The following is a 14,557-nucleotide window of genomic DNA, read 5'->3' on the forward strand; positions in this document are numbered from 1 at the left end:
ATTTTTCATGGTTCTATTGGCAATAAAAGAACAGCTCCACATCAAAAGCCTTCAGGGAAGCAGTTTTCATTTGGAGGACAGTGAGATTGCCAATAATTCTGATGATTTTTTTTTAAAAAGTAAACTCACTCGACTATATTTCTAGATATAGGTTATTGCCGATTATCCCAGGTAATTATTTTTTTCTCCTACCCATATAAGCAAATTACAACACATTATGAGCTATACTCTAAAAAGATAAAAAAATTAAGTGACACTGACATCAAGGGGCTACAGAATGTTCTAATGAACATGCTTCCATTATCTTCTGTGCTTGTTCATTTTGTTGCAAGAATGATTCATTCATTTCAAATTTGGCAACTTAAACGGCAGCAGATATAATTTTCCAATCACAATGCAAAGTCAGTTTATTAGCCTTCTCAAGCTTGGGGCCCTCGGTGGTGCCTCCGTTTGCTTTGCCAACAGCACCCTCTGCTGGGTTCTGTCATCCATCGCACCTAATGGGATCGACCCAAATTGCAAAAGGGAGGCTGCCCTGCAGCATTGCACACAGCAGGACATGATTCATAAATCAGTTTCCCACCCTGGTAATTCATTACCAGATTTTTTTTTTTCTGTTAAACAGCACAGCTCAAGAAAGTCATCAAGAATTCAGAAGCTGCAAAAAAAAATACCTTCATTTGATTAATCATCTCTCTGACCTTTTTCTTCTTATTGCACAAGGTTAATAATACTTGTTATCACTCAAAGTTAAACTGCGTTAGCTGCCAAGTGGTTTTTGATTTTGCAAAGGCCTGTTATCACTGCCGAGAGGTTTCAAAGTTGACATTGGTTCCATTCGTCAGGTATGACCCCGAGGGACATCTGACCAATGCAACATTTCCCACTGGAGAGGTCAGCAGCTTCCACAGTGACCTGGAGAAGCTGACGAAAGTGGAGCTAGATACTTCCAACCGTGAAAATGTGCTCATGTCAACCAACTTGACAGCAACAAGTACCATATATATTTTAAAACAAGGTAAGACTATTTCTAACTTCACCTGACTATAGTAGCACCTATCTTAACTTCTACCTTCAAACCTCTGCACAGCCTTTATAAGTAGAATTCACTTCTGTCTGAGAAGATGGCTTCTTCTCCCTATTTTTCAGCTCTGGAGGCTGAAATTCAGACAAAACCACCCCTTTCACAAGTTCACAAAGCAACCTTGAGGCACATCTCTGTGGGAGTCATGAGATTACATCCCTGCCAATTCCCCTTTTCCATCAAGTCATTTCCCAGCACCCAACTGTGTGTAAAGCTCTTTTAGGCGCTGAAGGAGTTATGGCACAGAAATGGAGTCTGCACCCCATCTGAGATTAACATTCACAATCCATCCTGATGTGGGGGAATAAAAAGGATGAATTAGGGTTTACATCGAGCAAGAATTATAAGTGAAATGAGAGAATTAAAAGCCCATTCTATTAAAAGAGAGGAAAGTAAGAGAGAACTGAAATGAGAATGGAAGAGAGGGACACAGGGAGGAGAAAAGAGAAGGAAGGAAGTTGGACCTGGAAAGAATGTCTTGGAAGCTGAAGTGGAAGTGAATACACAGAAACTTTCTCTCAGTCCCGTCTTTAAGGACTCGTTCTGTTGTTAGCTTGTGGGACCAGACACAGAACTGCCCCACAATCACATCCACTTGCAAAGGATCCATGGCAATCTGTGTCAGTGTTACTGTTTTGTCAGGTACAGCAACTGTGCTGGCGTCCCCAGGCAGTAAGGATGCTAAATTGAACTTGATACTCTTCTCATGCTAGCTAGCTCCCAGCATATCCAACTGAGGAGGCCAATCCACCAAGTCAGAAAGAGAGTTTGTGAAGGAATTCTTTAAAAATGAGAGAGGAAAGAAATCAAAAACAGCCTGCGGTATTAGACAGGAGTCTTTTATCCAAAGAACAAGCTACCCCAGCTGTGAAAATAACAAGACCCAAAAGGACAGAGGGCGCGTCTGCCTGTCAGATTGTTGTCTAGCCCAGAAGGCAGTCAGGTCCAGAGTGCCCCACCTGCTCATCTCTTCCCAAACCTGCCTCCTAAAGCTAAACTTGTCTCTCCTGTGCTTCCTGCACTTCCCTTTCTTTCCCTTCTTCCTCCTTTGCTCTTCTGTCTACAGAAAATACCCAAAGCACCTATCGGGTGAGTCCAGACGGCTCCCTGCGTGTCACCTTTGCCAGCGGGATGGAGATCAGCCTCAGCTCAGAGCCCCACATCCTGGCCGGGGCAGTGAACCCCACCCTGGGCAAATGTAACATCTCACTTCCCGGAGAGCACAACGCAAACCTCATTGAGTGGCGGCAGCGGAAGGAACAAAACAAAGGCAACATTTCAGCTTTTGAAAGGAGACTGAGGGTAAGGCTTGACCTTATACAAGATAGAGAATTTTTGTTTCATGTTTGAAAACTGCAGAGCCTCCCTGATCCCAAGTCCCATTTCTCTAAAGCTTTGCTAGGTGACTGACTAGCTAATATGATATACTAATTCAAGAGGGGGTGCTAATAGCTGATAATGGTTCAGGATTCTTAAATGAACATTCTAATAGGAGCTTTCTTTGTCATTAGCCAGCTAAAGTGCTCTAATAGTACCAATTTCAGGCACCAATAAAGTCTGTGTAGAGAAACGAGTTTCATGAGGAAGCTCTCCAGAATCCCTCACGGCATGCCCTGGACATGGTTGTCAGGCCCATCAGGTTGACCCAGGTTCCTGTTTTTGTGCAGTTTACATTTTATTTGGAAAGACCAGACAGGTACACACAGAAGATAAAAGCAAAAGTCACTGAATGAGATCATTGGCATGATACATACATATGAAGGGCCAGAGGGGCAAAGGACTAATGAGGTTGGATAAGTGGTGCTCAAAGAGTGCTGCCTGGGGGGCAATGAATGATTTGGGAGTTTGCAGGTCCTTACCAAGCACAGTTCACTGTTAACCTGAGCTCTCTCGCTCCACATTGCCTTTCTGCAGAGCACAAAGCCTGCAAACACCACAGAGCTCTGTCTGCCTGTCCCTTCTTACACGTAAAGCCATATTAGGATAATATGACCAACTTTGCAAATCCAATAACATTCAATATTAGCCCCAAAGCAACTGGCAGCCTGAGGGAAACAAACAGTCGGCATTGGGGCCAGGCCTACTTTGAGCACGTGTGTCATGCCTGGGGTACACGGAGTTCTTGCATGTTGTTCACTCACAAGAAACATTTGCTCGGAGTGAAAACGTGGGAACGTTTAGACTGTGCAAATGCGACAGTGAACAACCAGCCAACTCCAGCGAGAAGCCATCGAACAAGTCTCACGGCTTGATGCGGACAAAACAATCTATAACAGTGCTCGCTTGTCAATCAGCTCTATTGGTGACACCAAGACACAGATTTCAGTGGGTGTGTTTTCGAACAGCCACTAAAGTTGTCTACATGCACGAGTCAATTTGTATGTTTTGATTCTATTGACCAATGTCTAGCAGAACATTTACCAGATACACCAACAACTTGGGAAGTGAAACCAGTCCAAATACTCGAACTTCTCTGTGTGGGTAGCAGGGACTGTTTCTATCAGGTCCCTGCTTAGAAAGAACCCTGGATGGGGAAGTTAGATTACTTGGCCTTGCTACCCAGTTTCACAACCGACTTAAGAAACGCCTTTATTTCCTTCACCTGTGAAATGACAATGGCGTACTAGAGAAAAGGAAGAGTTATCTACACATGGCTTATCTACCTCCTGGATTCAGAATAGAAAAATTGTATTGAACAAGTCACTTCTTAGTGCCTCCCCCAGCTCGTAGCCTGGATAAAACCTTGTGAACCAAATCACACGCATACAGTGACTGGCATTTTCCATTCTTTAGGATAATGCATCGTTTACTATGTAACTTTGGGATTTTCCACTTTCTAAGATAACCGACCCTCTTTCACCCCTGCATGTGTATGGGTCATGGAGAGAGACTAGAAACTATCACTTACACCTCATATCCCAAGTTGTTCTCACTGTTGAGAAGTTAATGCTCATAAAACATTTGGGAGCTCTTTACTGTTAAGGAGTAGAGTCAGGTGTTATTTAGTTAATACTATTTATAGTTGACCCATTTCCCATCCAGTGGTGGAGTGGAGCAGCTTTGTGGAGTTGCATATAAGGGTAACGCATTCAGGGACTTCTTTCTGTGGCCTCTAGGGTGCTTCTGGAGGTCCTGGGACTGGAGAATGGAGCTCCGTCTTGGCTAAGGGGGCGTTACTGTGCCTGTCCCTAGAAATCTAACAACAATAACAATCCTGTTTAGTGCCTTAGAGTTAACAACATTCTTTCAGAGCCAGGATTTTATTTGATAACCTCAACCATCCATTGTTGTTATTCCCAATTTATAGATACGGATACTAAGGCCCAGAGAGGTTAAGTGATTGGCCGAAGGCAAACAGCTATTAAGAATCAGAGCCAGCACTAAAATGCAGGTCTTTGCACAGCACAGCACTCTTTCTACTACATCATGCTTTGCTGCCTTGCTCCTTAGAATAATGAGTCTACAAATCATTGCCCCACTCGGTGGAGCCATGTTGGCAGGACCCGAATCCTCATTTTAATCCTGACAACAAGAGACAAATAATTGACTCTAATATACTGGCAAGTGTGGCTGGTACAGGACGACTGGCCGGCCTCCAGGCAGAGAAAGTGTGAAGGAGACAAGAAGGTGAGGGAAGCTGTTTCTCTGGGTCATTCTTACCCGCTCTCCCCATCGTCAGGTATTTGTGTGTATACTGCTGCCTCTGTTTCCCTAGGCTAGGCAGATCAGATCTAGTAGAGTGATTATGTACCCCAAAGGTAGGTGTGGATCCAATTTCAACAGGGTAAATTTTCCTTCCCTACTGATTTTATTATTTCAGACATGGTGAGCCTTCACTTTTGGTACCTTTCAAGGGGCAAGCTGATGACACATGAGATGTCACTTTCTTCTGGGCCAAACATGCAGTGACTCATTGTAACCATACATGTAAAAAATAAGCTTCTCTGACGCTTTCAAGTACCCTGAGAGCTTGGACTGAACCTTTTCCTTCTCCTGGTGGAGCTGCGGTATCAGAGCTCTTGAGACAGAATACTAGCTTCAGGTAGTCACAGAACATGGAAAACCCTACTGCGCTGGGGGAAGTAGGCTCCTGCTTGAAAAACCACACAATTGTGTGACTGTAATTTGCAAATGTGCTTGGACAGCAGGTATTAAAGCACTAATTGTTCAGGCACAAAATGACAGGTTCATTGGAAGGCTCACTTGGTAAGATGATGGACATCAAACGTTCCAGAAACGTTCCAAATGTTCCTATAACATCCACCTCAGATCTTCTACCCGGAAAGAAAAACATCAGAAAAGGATAGACCTCTCTTGGAGATAAAGCAACAAGAGTTGCTTTTCTCCAGTGATTGGTGGTTCATTTTTTCAGACAAAATCAGGGTCCCCTTCAAGGTGAAGGAAGCAAACTGCTAGGAAATGTGATATCCTCCTCAGCTTTAGCAGGCAAAAGGGACTTTCTACCTCTGGGCCATCCTGCACCAGCTCCGTTAAGTGAAATAAATCATATTAACATCCTGAAATTTCATTTATTTCAAAAATCCATTTTCCCCAACCCGAGCTGTATTTGAATCATCTTCCTTGCAAACTACTTTTACATCTAGTCCATGCATTTCCTCATCTGCTGCATCAATCTGTCCTCATAAATACATTTCCCGGGACAATCGGGAAATTAGAATGCAGATAACAATAGAGGTAGTTGTAAAAGAATTGGACATTCACCAAAAACAAACTGGTTTAGGAACTATATCCAGATTGCACCTTGCCGTGTCTGGGGATAGTAATGCCGTTATGTGAGACTTATCCCAGCACTGGACCCCAGAGCTCTGTATAGGATTTTGCAGACTGAGATGTGAGGTTATAGAAAAACTCAAGAACTGCAGATACATACATATGTATATATCGATGAAACTTAAGCAAAAACCTATCTAAAACCCTCACAGCTGACTTTTTTATTTTCTGTTCACAGACAACTGAGAATGGGGTAAATTGGCTTCTTAATGAAACCTGTGAATGTTCATATGTGATCAGAGCTGTGGAAGGGGCGACAGGCCTAGTTGAAACACAGGGTCTTGGGCTGACAAATGATGGGGAATCTGGGAGGTAGCCAACAGGATTCCAGCATCTCCCTCCATTCTCAGAAAATGCCTTTGCTGTGCCAGGGCATTTCTGCTCCACTCTCAAAGATTCCCCTGTGTCTGCTCCTTCTGAAATAGCCCAAAATAATCCTTGTACCAAAGAGATATTATTTTGGGACGGCAAGTTCTACTCCCCTTCAGAGGAATGAGTAAGATTATGAGGAAGGAGAGGTATGCCCATAATCTAGAAAATGAGGGATATGGGCTGTGCAATCCTTGTTATCAGCAGTATTATTATCACGCATCACAATTACAGCAGCTAACATTCACAAAGTTCTTACTGTGCATATTGTGTCAAAGAGGGGGAGGATTCTTCCCCTCTACCCTTAAGCTCTTATGGCTGGACTCAGAATAAAATTGACACAAAACCAGATTAACAGGGAAAACAACAATTTAATAGGCCAAAACCAGACAAACATCAGCAGTTGCCTATAGATCAACCTTATACGTATATTCATATCTGTACCCTACTAACCTGATGAGTCTCAAATTGGAAGTCCTGAAAGGACATTCCCTTAAGCAATTAAAACGCAAACTCCTAGGAAAGAGCAAGGAAAGACACTTTTCTTTGGAGCTTCACCCTGTACCAGCACTTCACAGGCACTTTGATTTCTGCTGGCAAGACAATCCATGATCCCCAGGGCACCCTCTTCCTTCTTTCCTTCCTGGTCTAAGTACGAACAAAAAGCAAGCCCTTCTCCTTACTTCTCCTTACTTCTCCTTAGCAGAGCTGAAAAAACCTAAAGGAAACCAGAAGATATATTAAAGCAGAGCTACTTTTTCTCCTTTAAAAAAATGATCAAGTCCAGCTTTCTTACCCCAATGTACAGCTCGTTATTTGCCAAACTCAAAAGTGTTGTTCAATGTGCACCCTGTCCAAACAGACCTTATTCAGCTTGGGGCTATTCCCAAATAGCCCCAACCCTTTCTTTGCCCCTCTCTTTTCCATGGTAAGGATTGGTGTGAACTCTTTGGAGTAAGAGTAAAAATAAGGTTGGATGGCCCACACTTAGGTCAAGGGTTATTATTGTCTTTCAGGCAAAGAAGTGCTTGTATGAATGTGGAGCTTTCTTAACCTTGCTCATGTCCCCAGCAGTCAGACGCAATCAGCCTAATCTCTGATGCCTGCTATGGAGGCTGCAGGCACATCAGCACTCAGGAAGGAGGGTGGGGCAGCTCACCTGGAAAAGCCTTCTCCTTGCCAGTCTTCTCGCATGGGCTTTCCACAAGAGACTCAGCTGGGCGAGGGGCGGGGGCATTCTGTGGCATCTTCAATTCCTTCATGTCCTTTCAGCTGTTTGCCAAATTTTACATTATTTTTCAAACCTCACTTTGAAACTAGTGTTTCGGCAGCATCTGCGTATCAGAGTGCACTCTCCAGAAAGAGAAGCATGGTTGCAGAAGTCTTGACAGGTGGAGTAAGAACATCAGGCAGAGATTCCCTCTGCTTTGTAGTGGATTTTGAACAGTGATCCCTGCCTGTGTAGCTGTAATGACTTTATTAAGAAATGTGTTCTTGAGTTGTAAACTTAATCTATCAGACAAATAAAACCACAAATTTCGTTCAACTGGAAATTACTTGTTACTTTGGCTCTTTAAGTATCATTATAACATAAATTGTAACCGTTACAACCGTCGCTGGGAGTACATGGATATTTTACAGCTATTGTAAATGAACGGTATTACAGCTGCAGATATGTGGCTATAAAGCCACAGGAAAGCTAGTTGGAGAAAGAACACCTGGTTTCATATAGGTTTCCAAGCCCCGCGTATCAAAAGACAGAAAATATGTGCTTATCACCTTTTAGGTGATAACAGTGGGTTACTATATATTTATGCCCTGTAACACTGTCGGCATTGGCTACAGATGGTTTAAAGGGTCATGATTCCCAATCGGTGGCTGTGTTCCCTGAATTAAACTCACCCCTGAGACTAACAGCACTTCCTTCCAAATAATTTGAGTATCTAATCACTAGTCTTCTGAATAAAACTCATGGCATGGAACATTTGCTAGGCTCTATTTTTGCAGAAGCTCAAAATTAAAAGCAACTATAATTAGCCCCAGCTGGTTGATGAAGAAACTGCAACCAAAAGGGGTTTTAAAAAGCAAAGTGCCACACCCCAATAGAAAAATGAGCAAACGACACGAGCGGACAATTCATAGAACACGTACATTTGACCAATAGACATTCGAAAAGGTTCAACCTCACTAGTAACCAAATAAATGCAAACTTAAACCCCAGTAACGTGCCATTCTCCCACTCTCATACTGGGAAAAGTTGACTAACCATGATAATACTTGATGCTGGTAAGGACAGAATGAGATGGATCCCCTCGAGGTTTCGTGTTTGGGTTTCTGGGCCCCCTTGAGATTTTATTTTAAACGTATGTGCTTATGTGCATTTTTCTGGGGACATGGTGCATGGCCTTCAGATATTCAAAGGAATCCTTGACCATAAAAAGGAACATAAAGTGTAGTTGAATAGCTAGTGAATCAGTTCAGTCTGACTGTGATTAATGTAGTCAGACCCTCATGTTCGGGTTTCCCTACCTACCTCATTAATCTGATAATTCACATTCTGTGTGGAATCATGTTGACAGTTCATATACTTATAAACCTACTACACCAAGCTATAATCACCTTGGAATGTGACACATGGGCCCATTCAGACGCCTAACTAAAATTAGGAAAGTAATCATTATATTCTAAACATAACAATTACCTGCTCTGACCGGTGTGGCTCAATTGGATGAGTGTCATCCTGCAAAGCTCGAGATTGCCGGTCACAGCACAGGCCTGCATTGCAGGCCAGGTCCCCTGTCGGGGGCATTTGTGGGGCAACCGATTGATGTTTCTCTCCCTCTCTTTCTCCCTCCCTTCCCCTGTCTCAACATAAATAAAATCTTTAAAACTAATAATTCCTAATACTATTTTTACGCTTCACCAGGTACATGTACATGTAATCTCATTTCATTCTTACCACAACTCTGTGGTGTAGAGTGGTCATATCACTCCATTTCACAGATAAAGAAAGTGACGCCCTGATAGAAGACATGACTGGTGCACAGACAAGCAGCTAAGTAAACGCCTCCTGACCCCGGGCCACTGCTGTTTACACTTCTAAAACTCTCTTCTTTTTCATTCTTGCTTAGTTCCTTGCCTTGGACACCTTCCGCCCAAATTTAAAACCCTAACCACTGAAAGCTGGGGGAATGGTGACTGTATCATTTTTGCAACTTCTTGTGAGTCCGACTCTTTCAAAGTAAAAAAGTTATAATAAAACACAACAAAAAAACGCACTAAAACTAAAACTGAACTAAACTAAAATAAATAAAATCGTTTTAAAAGCCCTCCCCTTGGCTTTCTACCCACCCTTCCTTCAAAGCTCCCCGCTTGCACAGAGCCGCCTTCAGCTCTGTTGTGATCAGCTAGCCATAGCGGAACTGACTAGTGGGACTGCCGAGCATTGATGCTTCAAGCTGAAGAGTGCAAAAAATCAGGTCAGTTGTCCAGTTGCTTTGAAAGGCCAGTGAAAGTTGCCTTCTCGCCGATTTTGAAAGGTTTTTTTTTTTTTACTGTGTTATTTAGTTGTTTGGTCATCTTTTATGGGCCCAGCTGAATTTCCCAGGATTCAGGCACCACTGAGTGCTGTCCTTCATGGAATCCACCTGAGACCCCTTGCATCAGGCTCTCCCTAGGACAACTGCATGGCTGTAAGCAAGCTGAGAACCAGAACCAAGCCAAACTCTAAATTCCATGCTTTAACTTCATGTAGGGGCACCACCCTTGCCAATACTGGGGGACCTGCCAACACCTACCACATTTACCTGCTGGCCTCTGTGAAAGTATTGCTGAGTGGGGTTCCATCACGAGGGGGCCGCCTGAATTCTCCTGTAATACAACTCTAAGCCCAGGTGAACAAGAAAGCCTGAGAAGGGGATCTGTGTAAATAGAGGGGACTCAATATATTCCTTCTTTCCGATGTCTAATCTCGTACATAATTCACCCTTGAATGTTCTAGTCACTTCACTGGTAAAGAGGGAGCAGGAAGTCCTGCTCCTTAGTAGGCATCTGACTCACATAAATAAGATGACATAATTTTCGAAAAGTATGTCAGTACCTTTGAGGCTTGAGTTGGGAGAAAACGATCAGCAACCTTACAGAGAGGATCCCGCGTGTGCCAAGAGTTAAGACACAGTCCACCCCTGCAGGATTGCACAGTCTGGTGGGAGAATGAAGATCAGTGTCGTCTGAGGAAGGTGAAAGTCATGCAGATTCAAAGGCCAGAGACACCCCATTGTGAGAGAATCAGAAAAAGCTTTGCAATTGTGAATGCACTAGATGGGGGGAACCAAGGCTGAGCTTAAAGTGTATTTTGTATCTCTTTGTTGTAGGCCCATAACAGAAACCTGCTCTCCATAGACTTTGATCACGTAACGCACACGGGAAAGATCTATGATGACCATCGGAAATTCACCCTTCGAATTCTTTATGACCAGACCGGACGGCCTGTTCTGTGGTCTCCTGTGAGCAGATATAATGAAGTGAACATCACATATTCACCTTCGGGACTGGTGACATTTATTCAAAGAGGGACGTGGAATGAAAAAATGGAGTATGACCAGAGTGGAAAAATAATTTCAAGAACTTGGGCTGATGGGAAGATTTGGAGCTATACCTACTTAGAAAAGGTAAGTATGTAGGCAAGACAAACTAGTTCTGAGTTTCTGACTGACAATATTGAAAGTGGCCCTAATTACCCATCTTGGTAAGGACTAACAGGAGAAAAGTCGGTATTCTGGATGTTCTGTTGGCAGAAGTAACCGAAAAATTACATATATATATAATGATACATAGGGATATATCATTGTGTGTGTGTGTGTGTATAACATATATCCTATAAGGATAAGCTGTTTTGCAACTGAAAACTTTCCCTAATCCCCAGTCTGCCAGGGACTTCAAACTAAATTCAGGATAATAGTTTAGCTTTCTCCTTATTTGAGGATATTTGCTCATTCTCTTAAAAAGGTATCTTTATTATTATGAAAGCTCATACTGAAGAAAATAGGTAGAAAATTCTAAAATTGTGTGTTAATGCATCTCAGCTCTGGAAAGGAGCCTACTACACAGAAGATAAACACTTCTAAGTTTGGTAGGACAGTCAGTGAAATTTTAGTAGTATACATTTGAGGACTAATTTTCACAAGTAATCAACCAGTCTGAGGAGATGGTGGCATCGGGCCTCATAGGTAACAGCCCTTTTTGTGCAGTGAGTGTCCAGTCGCATCCATAATGGGAGCTTGTGGCCTCTGTTTGGTAGGAATAGAGAAGGATTTGAATCCCACCACCAAACCCACTTGTCAGACATTGGCCCTCATGCAGCAAAATAGTTTCTGGTCAGATCTGTAGCAGAGGACAATCAGAGCAATTGATCTCCATCTGCCATTTCAATTTCTAGCGTCCTAAGATAGTGTGTCTTGTTTCCCAAATCTGTCCGTTCAACTGAATTTATCAGTCCTGAATTAATTTCTGGGAATATGAAAAAATGTTTTTCCTTGAGCAGCCAGGGGTAATGAGTATAAGGTAATCCCTAGAAGTTCTTAGAAAAGTCAGAGGAGTTCATAGCTCACAGGGCAAAATTTGACGATTTGCACCCGGTGACGCCAAGCCTTGCTGATACACCTCCAGGTTTAAAATAAAAGTGTGCCAGTGGTTGTATGTCATTATAAAAACTATTGTACTATTTCCAGGAGTCAGTTGCTGGGGAATTTGCCAAGTTGCAAATGCCTAGGAGATAAGGCTGACCCCACTTGGGAGCCAGGATAAAGGAGAGTTCTCTGCCATATCCACCCCGTGTCCTTTTCTGCTGAAGAAATTGATCAAACCTATAATCTCTACACTGGGAACATCTGAATCTTACAGAGTGGGACTCTCCTCTTTTGAATTGCAATAACAAGAATGACTGGCAAAAGCATATGAGTAGTGCCCGCAACGGGCTGAACTTCTTACAAAATAAACTGAATCCAAATATTCGGTGGTATGTGTACCACCAAATATGCAAGGCATATAATGATGACCTTCATATTTAAAAACAGATGCCACTTATTACTGGTGGAATATAGGTTGGCTTGTTTTTTCCCAGGGTGAGGATGGGTCTGCCACTTCTCTTTAGGGAACTTGCAGGGATTTGAAGTCATAACCCTGACCTTATTAGCGTCATACCCCGGCCCTGAGCTAATTGCCTATGGACAGTTGCATCTGGCTCTGTGAAGACTTTCCCTTTAGGCTGTCTATACAATAACAAAAGAGCCTATTGAAAACTCCCATTTCAGTCCTGCATGCAGTTATTAGCCTCTGAAGCAATTTCATTGTTTCTCTTTTCTGAATTAGCTGATTATTTCATCAAACTTCTTTGAGTGAAGAAACACATGAAGCAAATTCCACATGAGTTCTCTTTGCTACAGAAACGTGGTTGGCAATAATTTTTCAAAACAAAACAAAGGGAAGAAAACTCTGTGACACTGTCAGTGTCTGCAGTGGACATAAATAAGACCTTATTGACGGGATCGTGTATCAAGTAAAGCTCCAGTGACTTCTAAAGACTAGTTTCCTGAACAGTGACACAAGCCAAATCACTTGTACCTTTTCGTCGATTTTTGTCCCTTTCTTGATTCATATTTAATTTGTCCTCTGATTAAAAGGTAACCCCGGCTCAAGCAACCCTATTATGGATTCAAAACCCGCAAGCACATGGCTCTTTACTTTCTAAAAATCATTTATCATGACATTGATTTTATTAACATTATTTTTACCAGTGATAATAAGTAATTCACTAAATAAAATGATGATTAAATGAAATAACAATATAAAGCACCCAGCACATCCAGTCATTCAACAACAGTTAGTTTCTTTTGATTTGAATACTGAATTATACTATTTATTTGCAAGTCGAGAACTTAAATGCTAGCACTTCCTGCTACTTGAAGACAAATTAAAACAGGAAAGAATGGAAGGAAGGAAGGAAGGAAGGAGGGAGGGAGGGAGGAAAGGAACTAAAGTATCTTTGAAACTGTGGCTCTAGGGGGAAAGGGGGAAATACTGGATTTATAAAATACAATTTACATATAACTTTTTCAGTGAGGTGATGAGGTTCTGTGCCTTTCTGTGCTCATTTTACTCCTTTCTTTAACGTGGTCTTTGCTGGCACATTTTTCCACTATATCTGGGACAGAGCAAGGACTAAGAGGCTGGCTCTTGTAGTGTATTTTAAAGTAAGAATTCTCAAACTTTAAAATGTATACATCTTTTTATACCTCAAAAATACTTCTGGTATTAACCCTATAATTTGGCTTGCCATCTGTATACCATGAAATATTAAAGAGCAACAGCAGATATTTCACCTTAATGTGCAGAAATTTTGTAACAATTATTTGATTTCCTCTAGAATAAGTGAAACTTACACATATTACTCATATTTTCACACACAAGGGTTTGTAGCCACTAGAAGAAAAATAATTATTTGGGTAATAGCTGAAGTTGCTTAAGTAATCTCTTCTCTATTAAAAAATCAATTATTGTTTCTTAAATTTTCTCTGTGTGGTCATTAATTCTCTATCTTGATTTATGAGACTTTTCTGAGTTAATTACATTTTGAAGACGTGGAGCTAAAATTTTCTATTACAGTAAATGTAAATCTTTCAGTTTCCTGAAATTACTCTTAAGAACTTCACTTTTAGGATGCATTTAAATATATTTTACAATCATGTAATAAGATGTTTTAGTCTGATACATTTACACAAAATTGCCTCTTCCAGGCTGAAATTTTCAAAGGCAGCCTGGAGGGACAGAATGCAGCCTGTGGCTTGAGCTTTCAGGTGACCCCACACTGCCATCTGGTGGTCACTTGAATGCCTTAACTTCTCGAATTTCTACCATCTCATTTCTATTCTTGTTCAAAGGGAGTATACAGCAATGATTGTTCTTTTTCTCTTCTTCTTTACAATGATCTCTTTTAGGATCTCATAATCAATTTTTAAAAATAAAAAGCCTTCTGCTCTATTGTTTGGAGTAATAAGGAACGGCCTTTTATCCTGCAGCAGCACAGTGGGCGTTGGATGCATTGTTTATGAATAAACTGATAATAATGCCCACCCAAAGTGAAAAAGCAACCAAGTGAGAGCGAAATGGTATTCCGGCAACACAATGGTTACATTCACGAGATTTCTAATCACGTCATCCACATTCTTGCCATTGGCAGGGAGCTTTAAAATAGACCGGGGAGTTTTCGAGAGCACAGCATCGGCACCACTTAGAAACAGGGTCAGGCAGTGAGTG

The 14,557-nt window shown here is 41.9% G+C and overlaps 1 protein-coding gene across 1 annotated transcript in view; it reads left to right on the plus strand.

Moving 5' to 3' along the window:
• Positions 1-14,557, plus strand: part of TENM1 (teneurin transmembrane protein 1) — an 854,561-nt gene that overhangs the window by 827,216 nt on the left and 12,788 nt on the right. Inside the window, exons 30-32 of the mRNA XM_053917142.1 lie at positions 846-1,018; positions 2,151-2,386; positions 10,618-10,914. Of these exons, the coding sequence (XP_053773117.1) occupies positions 846-1,018; positions 2,151-2,386; positions 10,618-10,914 (706 nt within the window). The remainder of the gene's footprint in view (positions 1-845; positions 1,019-2,150; positions 2,387-10,617; positions 10,915-14,557) is intronic.

Source organism: Desmodus rotundus, chromosome X (genome assembly GCF_022682495.2).
Source record: "Desmodus rotundus isolate HL8 chromosome X, HLdesRot8A.1, whole genome shotgun sequence".
NCBI classification, from domain to species: Eukaryota; Metazoa; Chordata; class Mammalia; order Chiroptera; family Phyllostomidae; genus Desmodus; species Desmodus rotundus.